General features: G+C 37.5%; 1 protein-coding gene across 6 annotated transcripts in view; it reads right to left on the bottom strand.

The window, feature by feature from the left end:
• Positions 1-6806: 6806 nt before the first annotated feature.
• utrn.S (utrophin S homeolog) overlaps positions 6807-23209 on the bottom strand; it is a 446216-nt gene continuing 429813 nt past the window's right edge. For 4 of the 6 annotated variants that reach the window (XM_041564420.1, XM_041564418.1, XM_018265202.2 and 1 more), the window contains 6 exons: positions 20990-21148; positions 19273-19516; positions 17399-17507; positions 14810-14896; positions 10473-10495; positions 6807-8035 (listed from right to left, as the gene is read on the bottom strand). In XM_041564420.1, the coding sequence (XP_041420354.1) occupies positions 8027-8035; positions 10473-10495; positions 14810-14896; positions 17399-17507; positions 19273-19516; positions 20990-21148 (631 nt within the window). In that variant the 3' untranslated portion in view covers positions 6807-8026. The remainder of the gene's footprint in view (positions 8036-10472; positions 10496-14809; positions 14897-17398; positions 17508-19272; positions 19517-20989; positions 21149-23209) is intronic. The other 2 variants (XM_018265201.2, XM_041564419.1) reach the window with 2 other exon arrangements.

The raw sequence follows: 23209 nt of genomic DNA, 5'->3' as shown, positions 1-23209 counted from the left end.
GGTTATGGGGTTAAGTAGCCTGATGGCGAAAAGAAATATTGTGCAGAGAAAATGATATAATAGTATGTGGGGAGGTTATAAGTTACACACAATGTAGCCATCTTTATTCACTTTGAGTCAGTGCATCAGATGCATTGGTCAGTGATCTTAGTTTATTTACACACTTGCGTCGACACTTAGGGGCCGATTTATCAAGGGTCGAAGTGAATTCGAGTGAATTTTCAAAGTAAAAAAATTCGAAATTCAAAGTAATTTTTTGGATACTTCGACTCCGAATTTACTTCGAATTCGATTCAAAGTAAAAATCGTTCGAATATTCGAACATTCGATAATCGAAGTACTGTCTCTTTAAAAAAACTTCAACTTCAATACTTCGCCAAATTAAACCTGCCAAAGTGCTACGTTAGCCTATGGGGACCTTCTACAACCATTTTTTATACATCGAAGTAAAATCGTTCGATTGTACACTAAAATCGTTCGATCGATTTTACTTCGATCGTTCAATGGGCAAATTACTTCGATCGTTCAAGGGGCAAATTAAAATACTTCGACTTCGATATTCGAATTCGAAGTATTTTAATTCGATGGTCAAATTTCGAAGTATTTTTTACTTTGAAATTCGACCCTTGATAAATCTGCCCCTTACAGTCTCAGACTAGTGAGAAATAGCTGATCTGCTGGAATCCACTCGCTTTTGCCTCTTCATTCACAGGCGCAGTGTTGGCCTGGGTGCAAAACTACAGACCAGAGTTTGAAGTGAATACATGCATTTGTGCTGAATCCCATTCCATGGTTCTTTACTCAGGTTCAGTCCCCTCTCAGTGCCGAGACATAAGTAATTGGGTTGAGGCCAAAAAAAAAAACCTGCATTATTTGGAAAAGATTCATTTGATGACTTACACAGCAGTGGTGCTGGGAGCTCCATTAGTGGTGCAGGGACAGGCGGAGGGTAATGTTTTGGTTGCTGGAGGCTAATTACAGCTATAAACTCAATTCATGGTCAAATGGCAAAAGAATTCATACAAGCATATACAATGCACTGCCAAGCTGATACATACCTCCCAACATTTGAAATAGGGAAATAGGTCCAAAAAAGATCTGCTGCGTGCAGCACAGTGAAACTTTTTTTTACCATGCCTATTTAATGATTAAATCCCCTAATTACATGTCCATTTTACAAATATTTAGGGCCATGTTTAATGTTTTGCTAATGAAGGTGAATTGGACTTTAAGCTGTGAGTCTCAGTTCTCCCAAGGGACCTGCTTATCTTAAACAGTTACAATTGTATCTTTGCTTAACTTAAATAGTTACAAATGGATCTAAATGCAGGTGCTGGGTATTCTGGGATCTCTGCCAAAAAGCCTCTTATTAAGTTTCAGAAACATTGTATCTTTTTCTGGCGTCATTGCAGGAGATCAAAGAGAAACTCTGGACTTTTAAATAAAAATCCAGGACTTGCGGTTTGAGCTGTGAAAATCGGGACTGTGCTGCAGAAAATGGGACAGATGGGAGCTATGCTGATATATAATGCCCCAGTACAGAGTTTCAGTGCCAATGTTGTATAGATTGTCTCCATGTAGTAACATAAATAAATAGGGCAGCTCTCTGCATAATAGACTAAAATATGTTGCAGTGTAAACATGGTCCCAACTCAATAAAGGATACCCCAGAACACAGGGTATAATAAAAATAATCATCATAAAAATGCCATTCCATTTTATAATACACCAGGAAAGACAACAGAAATAATACAGTCCCAATAGCAATGGTGCCAATTCCATTAATATACTCCTAGAAGTCATAGCTGCATAGATACAGTGGCAATATTAATGATGATACCTCAGAACACAGGAGAGGATAAATATAGTGCAGGTAATGGTGTGCAAGCAATCAGGGACTCAGGTAGGTGCACAAATGCACACATACAGACACACATACAGACACACATACAGACACACACACATACAGACACACATAGGGGCATATTTTCTATGCTGTGTAAAAAGAAATGTGGTAAAAAAATAAAAAAATTAGCTGTGTAAAATATTGCATGGTGTGTGTAGTTTTATACCATGCGAGCACCAGATTTGATGCTGTTAATTTACATTGTTCTCAGCAGAATCACATGAGAAAAAAAGGCATAAAAATGTTATGCAAATTGTTTTACACAGTTTTATAAATATATGCCATGGTGGGAGTTTTTAGGCTGTTTTCATTATTTAACAAAGCGGTACTGTACAGAGGATAGGTGTCAAACATTGATTCAGTGTTGTTATCACAATGATCTGATGATACAACTCATATAAATGTTATTCCAGTACCTTGTGTTTGGCTCTTGTCATCTGTCTTTATTTAAAGGCCCAACCTCCCCACCCCACAAATATAAAAACTCACATCTCTTACCTTCTGCCCTGCTCTCGAACGCTGGGGACTTTGCAAAGTCTGTCAAAGTCTCCTGCCCTGTTCAGATGTGATCACCATGCCTCCCCCAGCAATTTGCTGCCCTAGGCCTACGCCTTTGTAGCCTGACCACAAACCGGTGCCTGAAAATACTTACCTGATGCTAAGAACTCTGCCCTACAGTTTACAAGATTCATATCAAATATGCTGCAATTATGAATAACCCAAAATTCGGTGCCAAAAAAGTTTTTTTGGTTGGGAGAGAGTGGTCTGGCCCGGAGGGGGCCCATGGGGTTTTTTTTCGGTGTCCCGCCAGGCCAGACCTCTCCTTGCTAGTTCCCTGTCTGATAAACTATTGGCGAACACCTCACTCCAACAACTATCACATAAATATAGGGTCTGTAGGAACCAAGAAAGAACAGAGGGCAAAGTTAAAAAAGTGCTAAAATCCTAATAATATCATAGCTCCCAAACCTTTGGAAAGAGAAAGAGGGACAAAAATATTTGCCAGGCGGAGCCATTTTTGTGGCCACACCCCCTAATTACCATGTTAATTTTACTAAATTTGGCAGATCATAAAAGTTTGAACACATTTATGTGGTTTTTATGTGTTATTACAGTTTTGCTAATAAATATGAATTGCCCTTTAAGCTCATAGTTTCCCCAAGAGACCTGGTTATCTTAAATTGATACTATTATTTCCATGCTTATAATAAATTACCAAAGTATATAAGTGCACCTGCCATGTATTCTGGGCTCTCTGCCAAAAGCCAATTAAGTTTTAGAATCTTTTTCCTGGGCAGTTCAGTGCAGGAGATCAAAGAGACATTCAGTAACTGCAGGTTGAGCTGTCAAAAGTTCACCTATTCTACCAAAATGCTCATTAATTAATGCCTTATTGGGGCCCCCCTTAACCGCAGGGTCTGTATCCTCTTTGGTTACATCCCTGAATTTAAAATGCATATATTGCAGTAAAAGTATACAGTGTAAGAATAAGCAGGTGCAATGGGATATGCCTTCAAACAGCAATTCCACTTATCAATGGTGTTTAAATAATACAACAGGGAATTAATTGCATAAGCATTTAACCTGCATTATTTATACACTTATCTGCAATGATGGTTAGAAATCTGCCCGGCAGTGGAAAAATGGAATTGCTGAAAAACAAGGCTTGTTGCTTAATACTCAAGGCTAATGTTTTTTTTCTCCTTTGCCATTCAACTAGAGACCAAGTTCAAAGGAAAACATGTTTTTCAAAACGGTTATATTTTTTCCTGATTCCCACAGTTAGACTAAAATTGAGTTTGATGTTTTATGGACAAAATAATGTTTCTTCTGGGCCTATAGGGAGTTGTACTTTTGTAGCTGGAATCAAAATCTTGTTTTTAAATTCTAGGCTTTTCCACAGATGAATAAACCCAACACACACCAGCGTGTTTCTATTAAAATCTAAACCAAAAATGTGCAGTTTTAACTATTTACACACATTTTCTAGAATTCTGATTTTCAACATAATTTTTCATTTATCTTGATGTAGTCATTCAAGATAAAAAAAGACTTACTTTCTTTTATAATGTATATATCCATCCATTTCTGACAGGCAGATGATTTTTTCAGTAAAACACTTTACTCATGGAGCCGGGGGGGGGGGGCTTTACGGCTTGCATGCAGTCCCCATATACTTGAAACCTGTTATCCAGAATGCTCAGGCCCTTGGATTTTCCAGATAACAAATATTTTTATAATGTTGATTTTTGTACCTTAAAGGGCATGTAAAGTTTAAAAAATGTTAATGAAAAAGAAACCTATCTCCAATATGCTTTAATTAAAAAATGTGTACCATTTTTATAAGAAACCTGACTGTATGCAGTGAAATTCTCCCTTCATTTACTGCTGTGGATAGGAATTGTCAGATGGTCCCTAACTGCTGAGCAGGGAAACATTCAGACTTATGAACAGCAGGGGGAGCCGCCGCCTTACTTACCAGCCATGCAGAACTCAAGCAGCTTTGTTTGTTTCCCTGTAGAGTAGTCGGCGACTGTGTAGAGATTTGTATTGGATTTTATTTTTGCCTTTACATCCCCTTTACTGTTTCCAACTCCAGCTGCAGGGACAAAGATCATGGAGCCGGATTTAAACAGATAAATTGGGATTCTATTTGGAGGATTATTTTGCTGCAGTCACTTGTTCAGCAGAGTTGGAGAAAGTTTGTATTAAACAATACAAAAAACATCAAATTCACATTAGATTACATGACAACACAGGACCCAGTGCAGTCTGCATATTCTGATTATTAATCAGTCTTGCTGTATTGGCTTCTGGAAGATACTATTTGACTTGTGCTGTTTTGATCATTTATGATGATCCCTAAGCAGCCCAGACTACACTGAGCATGTGCACAGTCTTGGTCTTGCTTATGTTTAACAAAGTTACAAAATGGTGATCACCTGTGGCCAACTTTGTTATTTGTTTGATTAGGCTTGTGGTGCAGTGAGTTCATGTTTATGTTTAGTGTACAAAATACAGCATTTCTAGCCTTATTTTATTTTAGACCTTACTTAAGTCTGAGAAAATCATGTAAATATTAAATAAACCTAAGAGGCTGGTTCTGCGAAGAAGGATTAGTTACAGTATATCTTAGTTTGGATCAAGTGCAATGTACTGTTTTATTAATACCAAGGAAAACAAACTAATTCTGGATTATTTGGATAAAATGGGAGTGTATGGAAGACAGCCTATCTGTAATTCTTTCTGGATAACAGGTTTCCAGATAACAGATCCCATACCTGTAGCTTAATCACAGAGCTCACCAAACACAAGTAGGTGCTTAGCAGTAATAGTATACTTTGAGCATTGGTAACTACAGGAATCTGGTTGCGTTGTAGAGACAATTTCCCTTTAAGCATTTAAGGAGAACTAAAACTTAACCAAAGAAGTGGCTAGAAATGTTTTACATTATGTCTCTTCTGTACTAACCCAAGACAACCACAGCATTTGGAAGTGAAGATCTGTGCCTCCAAAGATTACCTTGTAGCTCCCCATCTTCTTTTCTGCTGATTCACTGCACATGCTCTGTGCTGCTGTCACTTACTGAGCTTAGGGACCGGCCCAAAATATACAGAACACATAGAATATAAATGTCACAATACAAGGCTGATTAGTAATTAATACAGAATACAGATTGCATCAGCTTATATTACAGTCCAACTATTTTCTGCTGGATAATTTGCAATGACCCCTAAGCTTAGCTTCTCAACAGCTGCTCAGAGCCCACTGAGCATGTGAGTGTCACAGACACTTTCCAAGATGGTGACTCCCTGTGACAAGTTCTGGATCATTGCTGCTATTGACAAGCTGAAACCTTAGGCTGGTGAATATATAAAATATGGCATTTTTAACCATATTCATTATTTGTGTTTAGTTCTCATTTAAAGGAACATTTGTCACTATTACACATTTTGATATATTCCATGCAGTACAGTTTTTAGAATCCCTTTCAGATCCAGTATTTCCAAAACACCCCCTCCCCCTAATAATCTCCAGCACTGCCCCTTCTTAGTCTGTCTGACTCCCTCCCCATGTCTCTCTGCTCAGGGCCAGATTTCTATTTCCGACACCCCTAGGCCGGACCACTCAAGGTGTGTATGCGCACAAACTTTCCCTGTCCCTTACGGCACTGAGGACTGTGTGTGCGGGTAAGTAAGTGTGGAGTTTGTAGTGCGTTAGGACAAAGATGCGGCTGGATGGAATTGTGCTGCCCTAGGCCTGGGCCTTTGTGCCACAAATCCAGGCCTGTCTCTGCTTCAGTCTGACTGACTCCCTCCTCCATGTATCTCCACTCTTAGCCTAACTCCTAGGGTTGCCACCTATCCGGTTTCTACACCTGCTGTCCGGTTCGAAAGTCTGAAAACAGGCAAGCCTGTTCCTTGCTTTCTGAGCGTTCTGGCCAATCACAGGCTGCCACATCACTGGGCCGCCCCTTTGCATCACTGGCCCACCCCTTTTCATCATCAGCCCGCCTCTGATGTCGGCAGCTTTTATGGGCCCGTGTATGGTCACCTTAAGGTTGAATGAATTGGTTGCTGGCAGCAGGAGGGCCACTTTATACAAGAGCTAGCTAGAAAGCTGCACAAAATACAACACAGTTAAACTTTACAAAGTTACAGCTCCACTAATCAACACCAACAGGAACCCAGGGCTGATATTACAGAGACAATAGAGGGATTTTGGGCTGCTACTGCACAGTTCTGCTTGCAACTCTTGTGCATCAAAGCCTTTTGAGGTTTAAAATTTGGACTGCCGCTGCTTTGTTCATAACAGATCAATGAAAATGCTTTTCTATCAACCATAGTTCAAGACCGATCATGACTAGATGCATGAGAAAATAATTAGTCCACATAGGCCATTTACATTAAAATGCATTTTATTATGCAAAAAAAAAGAATCAGAGCAGAAAAATGCTCAAGTACATGTGTAATTTTGTGTGAACAAAAACAAACAGGGTATTATTCACTCCCCTCAATAAATTCAAACTGTTTATAGACTGGGGCTCTAAAATATATGTACTTTAAAGTGATTAAAGACCACCCATTGCGGTAGCTCCTCTTCATTCAGTAACAAAATATCATGTAGCATATTCACAACAACATCGGTTCTGGATATATAAAAATATCAGGGGGTTTCATGTCACCCACTCTTTAAGGAGACAGTCGCTCAGACATCAAACAATTGGAAACCCACAGTTGGCAAACATTCGGGAAATTACATTTTGTATTTATTCTCATAACAGCCACATTCAGATTAGGCTTTCCAGTGGAGAAAGAACAGACTATATGACTAGTCTGCAAAGCAGAAAATAAAGAGTTTAAACTGGATAGAGCTTCCATGTATATTTTGAAGCAAGCATTATTGTTCCATGATACAATGCAGGACAAGTCAAGTTAACTTGCTCCCCTGGATACAGTATATAGAGGCCATTCAGATTTTTGAATGCAGTCCTATGGAGACTCTTACAGCACTTAATGGTTCACACGTGGTAAATTCACAAAAAGAGCTAAAACACTTTGCATACAACAACAACAACTGGTGATGTTTCAGAGTCTCCTGAATATTTTGCTCTATACTGAGCACAGGACAATGAAATTTTCAAGAGGATTCTGTAAGCTGACTGTATATACAGGGTGACTTTGATGTGAGGCTTGATAATACCTTAATACTGATATGCCACAAAAGCCAGGAATGAGAGCTGGAAGCATACTTGCTCTAAAGCAGATGCACTGTATGTGATTACAAAAATAATCATAAATTCTAAAACCATCCCAAATCCAAATCCTAGTAACGTTTATTTTTATACAAACATTATGTAAGCTTATTTCCAAATACTCCACAGATTGTTAATTTACATTTGCATAGAAAGGGAACAAAAATAGTGGACAGACATTACATTAATAAAAACACAACATCTTCATCTTTGGATATTCAGTGTTGTAATCCTTCAGTAGAACACACGGTTGAAAGTGGTAGAATGGTTGTCAGTCCTTTGCAACTTCATGACAATAGGCTCTCCCACTGGCTGTGTTATGAAGGGACTTTGTGCCAAGGACAGATGTTTCCATGGATGTACTTTCACATTGCCTGTATAGAGCAGAACAATAGAGGCTGACAAACTCATCAATCTTATACACGGCTGAACACAGTCAAAGATTAATTGTGTAGGGGAGTTCAGTGCTTCTATATATATAAATAGCAAGAGCCACTGTATTCGAGAAGCCCCTAAGAATTCAGAATATCCCCATTTTATACATAGGATTTGCCATTAAAGGACAAGGCAACCCTTATAAGATAGTGTGACAAAAGATAAGCCTAGTTGTAGTAGCAACCCCAATGCCGCCCCCCTCTCCTGCTCCGCGCTTAAAAGTTTAGCGTCGGAGTGGGTCAAAAGGGGCTTCATCGCTAGCGAAGCGAGCGCGTATAGTCGAATATCGATGCAGCCCCTTGTGATGTCAGCAGGAAGAAAATGGTAGTGTGATGAAGGGTGTGATGTGAACTTCTCATTGCAGCATGGCAAGAAAATGATTGTCTAAAAGAAAAGAAAAACCTAGCAGTTCAGGAGGGACAAAGGGAGACTACATGTGGGAGAATTGCAATTTACGGGGATTGTCTTGTCCTTTAAGACAATTAAAGGATCGAAGAATCATTTTTGCTAGAGGAGCACCTTATGCCAAACACAGGGAACTATTTTGGGTATAAATGCAAACTAACCTTATTCTTTTGAATTTTAATTGTTTTTAAACAGTTCAATGCATGCCAACGATCCCCCATAACATAACCTGGACAAAGTTAAAGGGATACTGTCATGGGAACATTTTTTTTTTTTTCAAAATGAATCAGTTAATAGTGCTGCTCCAGCAGAATTCTGCATTTAAATCCATTTCTCAAAAGAGCAAACAGATTTTTTTATATTCAATTTTGAAATCTGACATGGGGCTAGACATATTGTCAATTTCCCAGCTGCCCCCAGTCATGTGACTTGTGCCTGCACTTTAGGAGAGAAATGCTTTCTGGCAGGCTGCTGTTTTTCCTTCTCAATGTAACTGAATGGGTCTCAGTGGGACATGGGTTTTTACTATTGAGTGTTGTTCTTAGATCTACCAGGTAGCTGTTATATTGTGTTAGGGAGCTGCTATCGGGTTACCTTCCCATTGTTCTTTTGTTTGATTGCTGGGGGAGGGAAAGGGAGGGTGGTAATATCACTTCAACTTGCAGTACAACAGTAAAGAGTGATTGAAGTTTATCAGAGCACAAAAGTCACATGACTTGGGGCAGCTGGGAAATTGACAATATGTCTAGCCCCATGTCAGATTTCAAAATTGAATATAAAAAAATCTGTTTGCTCTTTTGATTCTGCTGGAGCAGCACTATTAACTGATTCATTTTGAAAAAATTTTTTTTTTCCCATGACAGTATCCCTTTAAGCACACTAGAAGTCATCTTAGCGTTTCTTAATTTGTATAGAATGATCTGGCCTGCAGTCTCATACATCGTACCTTTGTGTGGTCCTGGACTTTGCAAGATAGCAATGGGTAAAGGAAGAGGATTATATTTTGAGAACAACCCAAAAAGCAAGGTTTTTTTGAATTTGCCACAGGCTGTAATAGCCTAAGACAGAGTAGAGTCAGTTCAAATTTAGATGTATTTATCCCCAAATGGTTTTATTTTTCTAATCATGAAATATATCCCTATAGTCTAATGTTACGTCATTTAATTCCCATGTTATTTCATAGTACGGCTCTTTCAGAAAATACTTCATTGTCATGTTCCTTTCTTTTAGATATTGTAAATACTGCCAAACCAGATGAAAGAGTTATTTCCCATGACAGTATCCCTTTAAGCTTGCAGTATAACAGGGCAGGATCTGTGCCGGCCTTGTACTTAACAACTGACAGTCAACATCCCCATAAATATAATCTGCTGAATACAGGCAGCAAAGTATTCAAGACAAGGTGCAGAGTGTATAAATACAAGGTGGTTTGCATCCATTATCTGCACCTTGCCCCCAGTTATATAAATTCAAATGTTTTTAGTTCCATTCTACCAAACCAGAGACATTCCAGTTATGGTAAACAAGAAGAATGTGAGCATGCATGGTGGAGAACATACCCTACTATTAGACAGTGATAAACAAGAAAGTATACTTTTACAGTTTTAAACGTAATATGTAAATGTAATTGCCTTTGAAAGGAGTATCATTTTGGAAGTTACAAACATACTGTATGTCAGGTCCCAGTCTAAAGCAGGAGCAGGCACTTTTTTGCTCAAGAGTCACAAAAACAAATCTCATAGCTTATATTAAACACAAACATTGTTCTAATAAAAAAAGATCTGCAAAACAAATATTGGAAATGTTGAATTTTGACAATTTATGGCCTCTGTTGAGTCGAATACAGCTCGGCACGCTGCTTTATAATTTAATGCTAAATGTTTATACTGAAGAGAAAAAGACCAACATAAAAACACGCCTTGTAATGTAAGCTGTTCATTGTATGGTAAGTAAATGAAATATGAAACATACCTGCTGTCTCCCAGAAAGGCCTGCTGCAAACAGGAAAAAAGAAAACCCATTAATCATCTCAGATAAAATGAAAATATATAAATCAGGCATGTTGTACCAATTTGGAGGCTTAGAAAATTACTACACAATAGAAGAAAACATTTTTTTTTGGCACCTATACTGTATTAGTAGGAAAAGGTGTCAATTACTGTTTATGATCCTATTTCTACAGGCACAGCCAGGGATTTCTACATTTATTTCCCATTGGATAGTCCAATAAAATGGGCCCTGATTTAAGTTCATTACAACTGAGCAACGTGTGACACCCCAGCACTCCAATATTATATTGTCTGAGACAACTTAGAAGTCTTTTCAAAACTCAACCTGCAAAAGCCAATAGATTGAGGATGTTTCTAGGAGGGCATTAAATCTGACATGGATTTGTTAACTGAGGGGAACGCATTACCATGTCTTGGCTGTTGTTGACCTGCCCAATGAGCTTATTCATTCATACAACTTACTACTTCAGGTATAGGATCCGTTATCTGGACACTCCTTATCCAGAAAGCTCAACATTTTTAAAATGATTTCCTTTTTCTCTGTAATAATAGAACTGTACCTTGTAATTTATTCCAACTAAGATATAATCAATCATTATTGGAGGCAAAACAATCCTGTTGGCTTTAATGTTTAATGTCACCCTAACAAATAATTCCAAATACTATTTTATCATGTTAGTTAAGCAAAATAAACTTTACTAATACTATATAAATTATTCAAATCTTGTTTTCTTCAACCTGGGAATTCATAGTTATAACAAGCAGGCAGCTGCCATTTTGTGGACACTAATATTAATGCAAGCCTTGCATCAGCTCAGACTCTTGTTTGTGTGCCAAAATGGGGGACCTGATGGCAATCCCCATGCACAGGCTACACAATTAGATGGTAAAGAGAACGGGGGGAATGTGGGGAGAGCAGGGAAATCTAGGAAGTGCTGAATGGAAAGTGAAATTAATTGTCTGCCCCGCCTCTATGCCTAACTCATAGAGGAGGGGCAGGCAATATATGATTGACAGCTGAGATTTTTAAATGAGTTTACAACATATATATGGATGCTTTAATAAAAAAATTTGGATTTCATGTTTAATTTGAAAAGGACTTTTATTATACAGCTTTTTATGTCTGGGAAAAGGTCCACTTTAAATAATTTTTAGTAGGCTAAAGGTATGGAAATCCAAATTACATGAAAATCCCTTATCTGAAAAATCCCAGGTCCCTAGCATTCTGGAATACAGGTTACATACATGTACTACTACTTAATAGTCCCATGCACAGAGGGATAGCAGAGAAAAATGGTAGTTTAAGGGAATATACCTTTAAAATGACGCTGATCTTGGTACCTGGGTATATAATGGCAGATACTGTAGGTACGAAGATATCACTAGTAGTTTTAGTAGTAACATGTCTATCTTCAGATGTAATAAACTGCAAGCCAATATCTTTTTGTTGGCCCCTAAAAGTGTCATTGTAAAGTAAAGCCTGGCTGGTTTACAAATAGGGATGGGAGAATTTTTTCGCCTTGTTTCGCCGCAAAAATGACGCCCATAGACTTGTATGGCGGCGTGCGTCAACAAAAAAAAGTCGCACGTCAAAAAAATTTTGCCGCATGACAATATTTTTTACAAATTTTTGGCAAAACTAAACGGGTCAAATTCGCCCATCCCTATTTACAAATAAGTCCAAAGCCACCCTCTGAATTTTCCATACAAAGTTTAGATTCAAGTGAAATATTATGGGGCCTATTTATTATGCAAAATGAAAAACGAAATTTGCCGAAAAAAATGGTGTAAAAAGCTGTGTAAAATAAACAGCAAAGTTATTAAGGTGTGTGATATTTTTACTACACGCGAACGCCGGATTTCCCCCCATTATTTTACACTGCTTCAGACCTTTGAAGGTTCTGTAAGTTCTGGTGGAAGTTGCTCAAAGAAAAAGAGTGTAAAAAGATGACAAAGTTGTTTACATGGCGCTATCTGCCAATGTGCGGCGAATTATTCCACCACATAATAAATATGCCCCTAAGTGTGAGCCTACCTGCAAAGCTATTCAGGTACAACTTCCTATTGCTGTCACTAAATAGATATTTGTCCCCCAGTTTCTATTAGGCTCTGCTCCATTTAGGAAAACAACAAAAATAAAGTTGTAGTGTGATTGGTCCTATAGATTAAGCAAATATTTCATAAGAATGTTTTAATGTATAATTACAGCTATTAACCAATTCTTTATACAGTTCAGACCTGGTCCGTTTATCTGTTTTTATCTTGTGATGTTAACATTTTACTGTTATTAATAAGATATGTCATATTTATGACTGTATGTTCTATTTTAAAAAAAATTTCAATAAACCTAAATAGATATTTATTTTCTAATCAGTATTTAATGCTGAGGCATCTTCAGTTCATTCTCTGTGCCCTAGCGACCCATACACAATTGTGATAGAACAATCCTGTCATAACAATCTCTCTCTCTCCATCTCCAAAGACCATAAAGATTGAGAGCCTTTTAGATAACGAAAAACAGCCAATATCAGCCTTTTCATATAGGAAATTCAGCTTCAATGATACCTTCCAATATTGCTTTCATACTCATATACAGTAGAGATATTGCTTCTGTTCTCACACTATTCCTGCCTTTGTTTATTGAATAGTCTCCATGAAGGAAAAAAAACCCCATCCTTGTCATCTCAACTCTGGGATATGATGTTATCGAGAGCCCGGCTTCATTTTTCTTTGTCACAGCTGTCAACTGCGTGCATGGCTTATTTAAAATGAATCTTTACACTTCCTTTCAATATTGCTGTGCTGCCTGTTATCTGGTAAGACAAAGCTGGCAAGGTGCAAGGGTGAAAATAGGGATTTGCATTGCTGAAGGGAGCAACATTTGCAGCCTTGTGATACCATTTTGGCAGGCCTCCCCGTAGGAAGATAGTTCTGTTTCGTAAATACTATTCAGTAATGAGAAGGATGAGATGAAAGCAGGAAAAAATAAATCATTACAAGGTTTTTTGGGGTAGGCCTACAGATCTGTCAGCAAGCACCAGCTGTAGGTATAGCAGTAAAGGCATTGTTTATTGTAAGGGGGAAAAATCAGCAGTAAATATTTACCTGTAGTATAAATCCAATGAGTTAAGCTTTTCCTACTGCTGTGCACAATCGTTTCATGTATGTTGTTACATATATTATTGTTTCGGTTGCAACAGTATAACTACATATAGTCTACGGTCTGCACCATACTAAACGTTCATTTTAAGTTAACAATATTAAGTAAACAGTATTGTAAGTGAACAACCTTTAGGGCTCTTACACACGGGCGGTTTTTCCTGCGCTCCCCTACGTTGCGCTCCACTACGTTCAGCCGCAGGGGAGCGCAGGAGTAGACGCACTCAGTTATTGTGAAGGGGGTTGTACTCACACAGCCGAACGCAGGTGAAATTCAATATTCTGCGTCCCACTTGTGTTTGGCGCTTACATGCGTCTGTGTGAGTACAGCCCCCTTCACAATAATTGAGTGCGTCTACTCCTGCGCTCCCCTGCAGCTGAACACAAGAAAGCGCAACTCAGGGAAGCGCAGGAAAAACCGCCCGTGTGTAAGAGTCCTTAATCAAACATAAAACAAACAATTTAAAAAGTCTATCTTCCTCTAAGGCAATTTCACTTCAAATCTCACCTTAAATCGACCATTAAGCTAGGGTTTCAGCAATATCTAGCAGAGAAAATAGTCATTTTCTCCAAATAACCCCAAACTTGCCTGTGAGACTGGCCCACCCCCTCCCAAAGGAACAGTCCCACAGTCTGGAACCCACTGTCCTAAAGAAGGAGGGAGACAGTCTGAAACATGTTCTATTTAATAACAATACCAATGGAGAAAAGACAGGCATAATATATTATTCATGCAGCTTCATTGTCATCCCAGAATGCTTGGGATCAAGGGTTTTCCTGGATAAGGGATGTTTCCATAATTTCGATCTCCATACTTTGTGTACTAAAAATCATTTAAACGTTCAAACAATGGCATTGTTTTGCCTATAATAAGGATTCAGTAAGCTGAAATCAAGTACAAGCTATTGTTTTGTTATTACAGAGAAATTGAAAAGGAAATCGATAAAAAAAAAAACAGAACAAAAACTAGTTATGTAATCTATGGGAGATGGCCTCTACGTAATTTGGAGCTTTCTAGATATAGGGTTTCCAGATAATGGATCCTATACCTGTAATATAAAGTTAGTTGTCCAATAGCTGTCCCTAGAATTGGTGCTGAAATACAACTCTGAGCATCTATGCAAAGTGGAATATACTTACAGCTGCTTAAGGGAAATGTGCTGTTGATTTGTTCCATCACATCTGTTAAGTCTGTGCCGGCACTATACGTAGCGTGCAGCACATCATCTGTGGGGAAGATGCAAAACATACAAATTAGCTACAGGAATAGATCAGTGATACTCAACCTTGGACTAGGGATACTGAAAAGGCTACTGGGAACTGCAGTTTAGCAGCAGCACCAGGATATGGATTTGCTTTGCTTTTGCTTCACTTGCACACTTGTGATCTGCAAGTAACACTGAATAACTAAGGTAGAAAGCACTCTTACCTGAGTTTACCTGAGTATACTGTATTCAAGAACATGTCTATTAATGCCTTACTCTGTCCACTTACCAGTAGCTGTAGAACCAGAGAAATATTTTTTACACAGTGACAGAAACAAAGTAGAGTTTGCAAAAGACATACCTCAATTAAGTTTTAAAAAATGTTGTTTAAATAGTCCACAGTTAGCTAAGAATTTCCCCATAAAAAGAAATATTACACATCTATATTCTGAGTCAAATACTTCTTGTTATAAAATTATAGTGACTTTTGGGCTTTCTTACGGACATTGATAATTGGGATGAGGGAAAATGTTTATTATATAACCACTATAACTACAGGTGCTTAATGACTCATTTTTAGTACAGAAGGCTTAGCTTAAAGGAACAGTAAAAACTGGGTTTTAAGGGGGTTATTTATTAAGCGCCGAATACCCAAAATCAGAAAAATTCAGATTTTTCGGGCCTCAAAAAAAATCTGAATTTTTTAGGTTTTATTAAAGTCCAAAGGTATGAAAACTCTGAATCCGAAAACCCGGCATCTCAAAGCTCTTGGGGTCCTGTATTAGTCAATGGGGAAGGTCCCATTGTCTGCGCTGCTGTCCGATATCCGATGATTTAGGGGATTTTCTGCCAAAAAGTCAGAAAACTTTTCGGGCAAAAGTCCGAAGTTTTTCCCAAACCTATTTTTTTTTAATGATAAATAATGTCCATTTGGGCATTCGGTGTTGCCTGGATTTTTATCTTAGAAATACTGAGATAAATAAGGAGCTTGATAAATAACCCCCTAAGAGTTTCCATTTTTATTACATCAGCCTAATGCCATACTTTGCATTGATTTTTACCTGGTGTAACCTATTCAAGTAAATGAGACCAACTTAAGTGGTGTAAAAAGCTGTGTAAAAAGTTGGTGAGAGTTCAAAGCTGAATTTATATTACTTTTTTTTGGATGAGTTTTAGACTTAGCTACACATAGTCATAACATAACTCACAGATCTGTAAAAGTGAAGGTAATAAATGGGCCAATATTTGGGGGGTTATTTATCAAAACCCAAATTTTTCTGATTATTTTATTAAAAGAATCAACAATTTAACCATATTTATTATTATTATTATTATTATTATTAAGGGGCCGATTCACTAACTTCGAGTGAAGCATTCGAAGTAAAAAAATTGTTTTTGGGCTACTCTGACCTTCGACTACGACTAAGAATCGAATGATTCGAACTAAAAATCGTTCGACTATTCGACCATTCGATAGTCAAAGTACTGTCTCTTTAAAAAAAACTTCGACCCCCTAGTTCGCCATCTAAAAGCTACCGAAGTCAATGTTAGCCTATGGGGAAGGTCCCCATAGGCTTGGCTAACTTTTTTTGATCGAAGGATATTCCTTCGATCGTTGGATTTAAATCCTTCAAATCGTTCGATTCGAAGGATTTAATCGTTCGATTGGGGAAAAACGTTTTTTCAGATTTAAGACCAAATTTTTTGGATTGAAGCCCGAATTTTTCCCAATTTTGGCCTGAAAAAGTCAGATTTTCAGGCTAATTCCAGTGCAGCCCACAGAAATGTCCAAATAGGATAAGGACCTCTCCCATTGACTTATATACAACCTCGGGAAGGTCTGAAATGGAGCATTTTCAGATTTGGACTTTCTGCAGCCTCGGGGTATAATAAATAAAAAGGGGCAATAAACCCAACTGATGGACTTTTTCTTTTTTTTTTAACCCAATTTAACTATGTAACTAACTATGTGGGGAGCAACCCCCTTCATAAGAGTTCATAAGAGTCCCTCTACTCTTCCACTCCCCGGCGGCTGAACGGAAGAAAGCACAACACAGAAAAAAACGGCTGTGTGTAAGAGCCCTTCCTTCCCCAGTAAAGACAGGTCAATTACTCGCCTTGTCTTACATTGTTTCAAAAGTCAAAGCCATCAGAGCAAAGAATAGAAAAAGGGAATAGAAAGGGACAGATAAACACCACTTTCAATAGCAATACACATATAAATCACTTAAAAACCATAACAAAATTGCAGTGAATGTATATCACACAGTTGCTTAGAATTGATGTTTTCTTTTATTAGGCAAAAATTATTTGACATTTTATTTTATTTTAGTTTTATAAAGTAATATTGCTTTAAGAATACAACCCAGCCCCCAGCATGAAATAGGTTAGTGTGTTCTGGGATTTGTAAATGTGAGTAACAAGAGCAGTGCAACATTGCTTATTGCCCCTTTAATAATGTGTTTATGGGTTAACTGGAGCGAGTTTGAGCCAAATCACAGTTTATTGGACACATGCTACTTACCTGTCTGCTGAAACTGAGAGCTATAATCATGATCGGCAGAATATCTGGGGGCAGGCAGCTGTGGCGAGACAGATATAGAGACTCCATTAACCCTGGACTCGGATTCAGGCTGCAATGTAATGTAAAACAAAACACAAATGAAGAAGCAATCACCTTGAAGTCCATTCTAATTCCTACAGGTATGAACAGATGCATTGTGCTCAAAGCTTTAGAAAACACATTTTCTGGTACAGCAGAAAATGCTTGATTTTGACCTTCCCAGCTCAATGTATTTTATTTGTAATCATTTCTCGGTCTGCCCTTGTCAAACACATTAAATATTGTCTTCCATGCTACCCTTCAACTACCTTTCAATATATTAATTATTAAGTAGAGATATAGAAAACAAATATATATATATATATATATCCAACAGCAATATAAACATATGGGGTAGATATGTTGTACAACAATAGGATCCATCATCCGAAAACCCATTATCCAGAACAGATATGCTGTTTCCAATAGACTCCAATACAGGTTTAGCATCCATTATCTGGAAACCCTTTATCCAGAAAGCTCCGAATTATGGAAAGACCATCTCCCATAGACTCTTATAAATAAATAATTCAGATTTTAAAAAATGATTTCCTTTTTCCTTGTAGTAATGAAACAGTACCTTGTACTTCTTCCCAACTAATATATAATTAATCCTTATTGGAAGCAAAACAATCCTATTGGCTTTATTTAATGTTTAATTGATGTTTTAGTAGACTTAAGGTATGGTGATCCAAATAACAGAAAGATTCCCATATCCGGAAAACCCCAGGTCCCGAGCATTCTGGATAACAGGTCCCATACCTGTATAATGAAATAATTCACATTTTCTTTTTTCTCTATAATAATAATAATAATAAAATAGTACCTTGTACTTTATCCTAATTCGGACATAAAAAAATAAATATTGCTCTGTGAGGCTACAATTTCATTGTTATTGTTACTTTTTATTACTTCCCCTATTCCTCTCCTATTCATATTCCAGGGTCTTATTAAAAACACTGCCTGGTTGCTAGGGTAAACTGGATCATTGCAACCAGATAGCTGCTGAAATTCCAAACTGGAGAGCTGCTGAACAAAAAACTAAATAATTTTAAAACATTTTTCAAAAAAAATGAAGACCAACTGCAAATAAAATATGAACGTCTACATCATACACCACCACCCTTTTAAGTTGTATGAACACTATTTTGCATTAATAGGAATACGTGTTCTTACTTCTAAAAAGGTAATACTTAAACTCCATGTTGACGTTTTTAATGGTTCTAAGTCTTTTTTTCTTGAAACAGAAGAAGAAAGGGAGAAATTTGACTTACTATATAACCTGCTTTACATAAAATAAACATTTTTACTTATACACTTCATGAATGAATATTACAGCAAACATTTGCTCAGAATTGAATCATATGTTCTTTCAATGCAGTTGTCTCTTCTATATGCATATTACTGTATATGTCTTCTATTTTAATTTCAGTTTCATCATACTGGGTTACCTAGCAATATACTGTGTCACCATGGTTACCGGAAAACTACCAAATAGCATCATAAATAATATCACATAGCTAATTTATTTGTAAAAGGTCAAATTTTCCCAAAGACAGAGTAAAAAAAAAGAAGTCAGATTTCCCTTATTTGAGGGACAGAGAATAAAATACTGCATTTCATTACAGTTAAGGCAATTTATATAATTAACCAGCATCAAATATATTGTGGGCGACTTCCTTTGGAGCCATTATTTATAAGCTAGCTGAAGTCAATTGACCTTCAAGTGGGGTTTCTTAGTGTTTGCTATTTACCACAGCAGTCACGCTGAATATCAGATGCAAAGGAAGTGATACCTGTTCTAATAACTGGCGTAATCGATGAAGCTGGGACTCCAACTGTTTGTTGTGGTCTTCTAAAATTTGCATTCTAGCTTCCAGGCGCCCTTTGTGCTGTCTAAGCAGTTTTGCCTCGGCGATGAGTTCTGCATCTTCTGAAGCGTGCTGCAGGGATATCACCGAGTCTGGGGGTGATGATGGCGGGGTCAGTCCTCTTCGCAAGTGCTGTGCTTTCAGCTGCTCATATTCAACCTTTAAGTTTCTGAATACAAAAAAAGGATGCAAACAAATTGTAGGATATTTTTGAGGTGGGATTTTTTTTTTCTAAAGGCACAGTTCCAAACAGTGTTTCAACTCTTCTCTGAGAGGAAGGTCAGCACAATATCAGTAGAGCAGTAGGTACTGCATTCACCATGTCACTTAGTTGGCAAGCCTCCCTTTCAATGTTGCTGCAAATTAATGAATGAGTAGATTTAGCAGTGCTAAGAGTATATTGTTAACTGGATGGGAAGCCACATTAAATTACATTAAAAATGTCTTTATTAGCTTAAAGGAAACCCACAGACACAAAATTTCATGAGTCTATTTTAATTCTCTGTTTCATAAGGGTAGAACTCCATGGGCGACTTTAATGCGATACCATCCGTTCCGAAGTGCTGAGACTGTTGGATGAAGACGCAACATGCAGCATTTGCATCCGACAGTTGCGTCGTGACGGATGCACGCAGCAACAACATTCCTATTACTTACTTTAGATTCGGCGCATCCAACATGACGCAAAAAAAAATTATGAAAAAATGTGCAGTTGCCGAAATGCAGAATTTTGCCGCAAATCCATACCTGGTGAAAAAATTCCCTCATCACTATTAATTGGCTATGTTTTGTATGAGATCATATGTTTAGCTCAGAATTCCCAAAGATGTTACCTAATGCACTGCTTATGCAGTGTTTAGGAGTTGGACGAAGGTTAACAGATGCAATCATTTTTAGAATATAGAATTTCCTTAACTTTATGGTAGAAATCCATTGGTGACTTTCAATGCCATACCATCCGCTCCAACGTGCTTAGATTAATCGCAGGCATCATGTCGGATGCGCCGAATCTAAGGTAAGTAATAGGAATATCGGACATTGTCACTGCGTGCATCCCACACGACTGTTGGATGCGAACGATGCATCTTGCGTCTTCATCCGGCAGTCGTGTTGGTTGAATGCAGCGACAACATCCGGCCTCTGTCTGGTTTAATCGTGATGATTACAACAGACAGGGGCTGGGCCTAATTTAGACTTGGCTGCAGAAGCGGTTACCCTTTCCAAGTTAAAGTGTTCCCAGGCAGAACTATTTTTGGCCAGTTGGGTCAGGTGTCCCTAGTCTTTAAAAAGGGAAGTCAACATATGCTCAGTCTCTTTGGTCCCCACTTGCCGGAGGGGGTAGAGAGAGTGAGGTGTAGGTAGGCCTTACTAGGAGAGGTAAGTGAGGAAAGATCTGTCATAGCTCACTGTAGCAGTGAGGGTTAGGATCAGAGAAGTAAGTTAATCAAGCATAAGCTCCATCAAGAAGGCCAGGATGGTTACCACTCAGTGTCAGCCACAAGCATAGGGATTTTGAAGATCCGTGCTTGTGGAAATGGCATGCATTAGTAACATCCACTGCAATGGAATGTTCCTAGCCCAGGTGTACATAGATAAAGTACATTAAAGCACAAACAAGGCCTCAGGAACAGTTGGAAAATACCTTTGTTCTTCTTCGAGATCAGCAATTATACGCTCCAACTCTCCCCTCTCTTCTTTTTCTACGGACTTCAATATCTGGGCTGGACTCTGTGGTTGTCCAATAGGTGAATCTCCTCCCAGGGTGTGACAGAACTGCTGGATGAGGGCATGCTCATCTTCCCTACAATCAGAACAGAACTCTATGAAATTCAAATATTATGTTTCTCATAGGCAAATCATTTGTGAAAATGAACTAATTATATTAATGCCTTAAGTCCATTTTTATTATAATTAATTCAGTTATTTATAAATAAAAATATGGTTTCATTAAGGCAGCTTGTATTTTTCAATATGAGTTGCCTTTGAGTGAAATTGCAGTGTATAAAAAAATACAACGTTCTTCAGACTCAATTCCAGGATAGTAATTAAAATGCAGAATAAAAGTGCTGCAACCCTGCTTCAGTCCAACTTTCCTTGTAATGAGACTGCATACTTACTATTACACCTTTCAATCCAGACACAAATCTCTTTTTAACCAGTTCATATCTTGTAATGTTCAATAAAATTCCTAGAAAACCCCTCTTATTCTGCCAGCATGGTTTTATATCTTTTTTTAATCACAAGACTGAAAATTACAGTGAGAGTACTTTGAAGTGGTAAGAAGGATCATCCATCAAACTGAGTGGTTTCAAAATGCCTAACCTGCTTGTTATTGGGATATTGTTTTTTAAAGAGCGCTAAGAAATAACAAGGACCATTAACAAAGCCAGCATTTTTGGAATATAATTCTGCTCAATGAGGATGTGCTACAGGAATGGCCACAATACATTTGATTATATAATGTATTGGAATATTAACCACACAGCTGAGTGATGGTCCATTAATGAATCTTCCACACACTAAATACATAATAACTGAAAGATGTCCAATCATTTCATTTTCATCCAGGTGCTTTGGTTCCATGACAATAACTTGTTCGGTTAATTGCATAATGAGGAAAATGTAACCCAATAAAGAAGCTCCCGTGGACAGGGACTGATGTGAATGATCACTATAATATCAGATATAATATGTTTTCACTATATAATTGAAACATAATAATAATAATAATCATAATAATAATCATAATAATAATAAAGGGCAAATATGTTGGCACTAAAAAAAAGTTGAGCAATATAGTTCTCATATATACTTCTATGAGCAAAGTTAAATCGGTGGAGGAATAGGCAATACTGCAGGTGTCTATTGAAATTAGAATGCAAGCTTCAGTGCGGCATGGATTGATATGAATAAAGAATACATGTCTGCTATTAAATAAAGGATAATAATTATAAATATTAACACAACACATTTTTATTTGCAGGAGATGACAGTTTAAGTAAGGTAAACATTGTTCTGTATATAATAGAAACAGTCTCAAACACTTGCTTTGCTCTGCTAATTTAATTAGTCTTTGAAGAGCTATTTTAATTAAAGAAATGGAAAAAACCCACAAGAGATACAGTTATTAACAGAGAAAAAAGCAGTTGAAATGGGAAACAGAGCATTCAGTGACAAGCTGTACAAACAACTGAAAGGCGCTAAGTCAAAGTTAAGAAAGATATTTACCTACAGTAGATGAACCCATGGTGCTACGAACAAAACAATATGGCAGCAGAACAAACGGTTTTTAGTGGTGCATTTCATTATAACATGGGTAACCCAGCCTTGAATTAACTTTGTAGAAATAAATACTTTACACTGATTTTAGTTCTTATTAAACTGTACGTAGGGAGAGAGGGTGAAAAAGAAAGATTCAGTTGCATATAAGCCTACTTTTGGTTATAGCGTTATATGAATTCCATTAAAAAATATGGAATTAGTTATGTTAGTCAGTTAAAACTGTCATCTCTGAATGACGGGGAAATTTTAAAAAAAAATGCCACAATGTCTAGAATGGCCAATTCAATTATGATATATGAAATGTCACATTGCTGTACAAAGACATGTAACCAGCGCTTAAACTATGGAAAACTCTATCTTTGAATAACAACAGTGGCATGAAATACCCTGAAGCCCAATACTGCATTACACAGCTCAGAACATAATGACAGCATGCGATTACCAAGAACGCAGTGATATTTGCAGTGTACAAGCCTGAATTTGTACCAGACCTTATCTTTGATTTGACAATCTAATGCAATGTACTGTTGGATTGGAAATAATGTTAACAGGTTATAATGAAAAATGACAGGTACAGCTT

The sequence above is a fragment of the Xenopus laevis genome, chromosome 5S, assembly GCF_017654675.1.
Source record: "Xenopus laevis strain J_2021 chromosome 5S, Xenopus_laevis_v10.1, whole genome shotgun sequence".
Taxonomy (NCBI): Eukaryota; Metazoa; Chordata; class Amphibia; order Anura; family Pipidae; genus Xenopus; species Xenopus laevis.
Note: the sequence above shows the minus strand (reverse complement) of the source record. Positions and strands in the feature narration are given on the sequence as shown.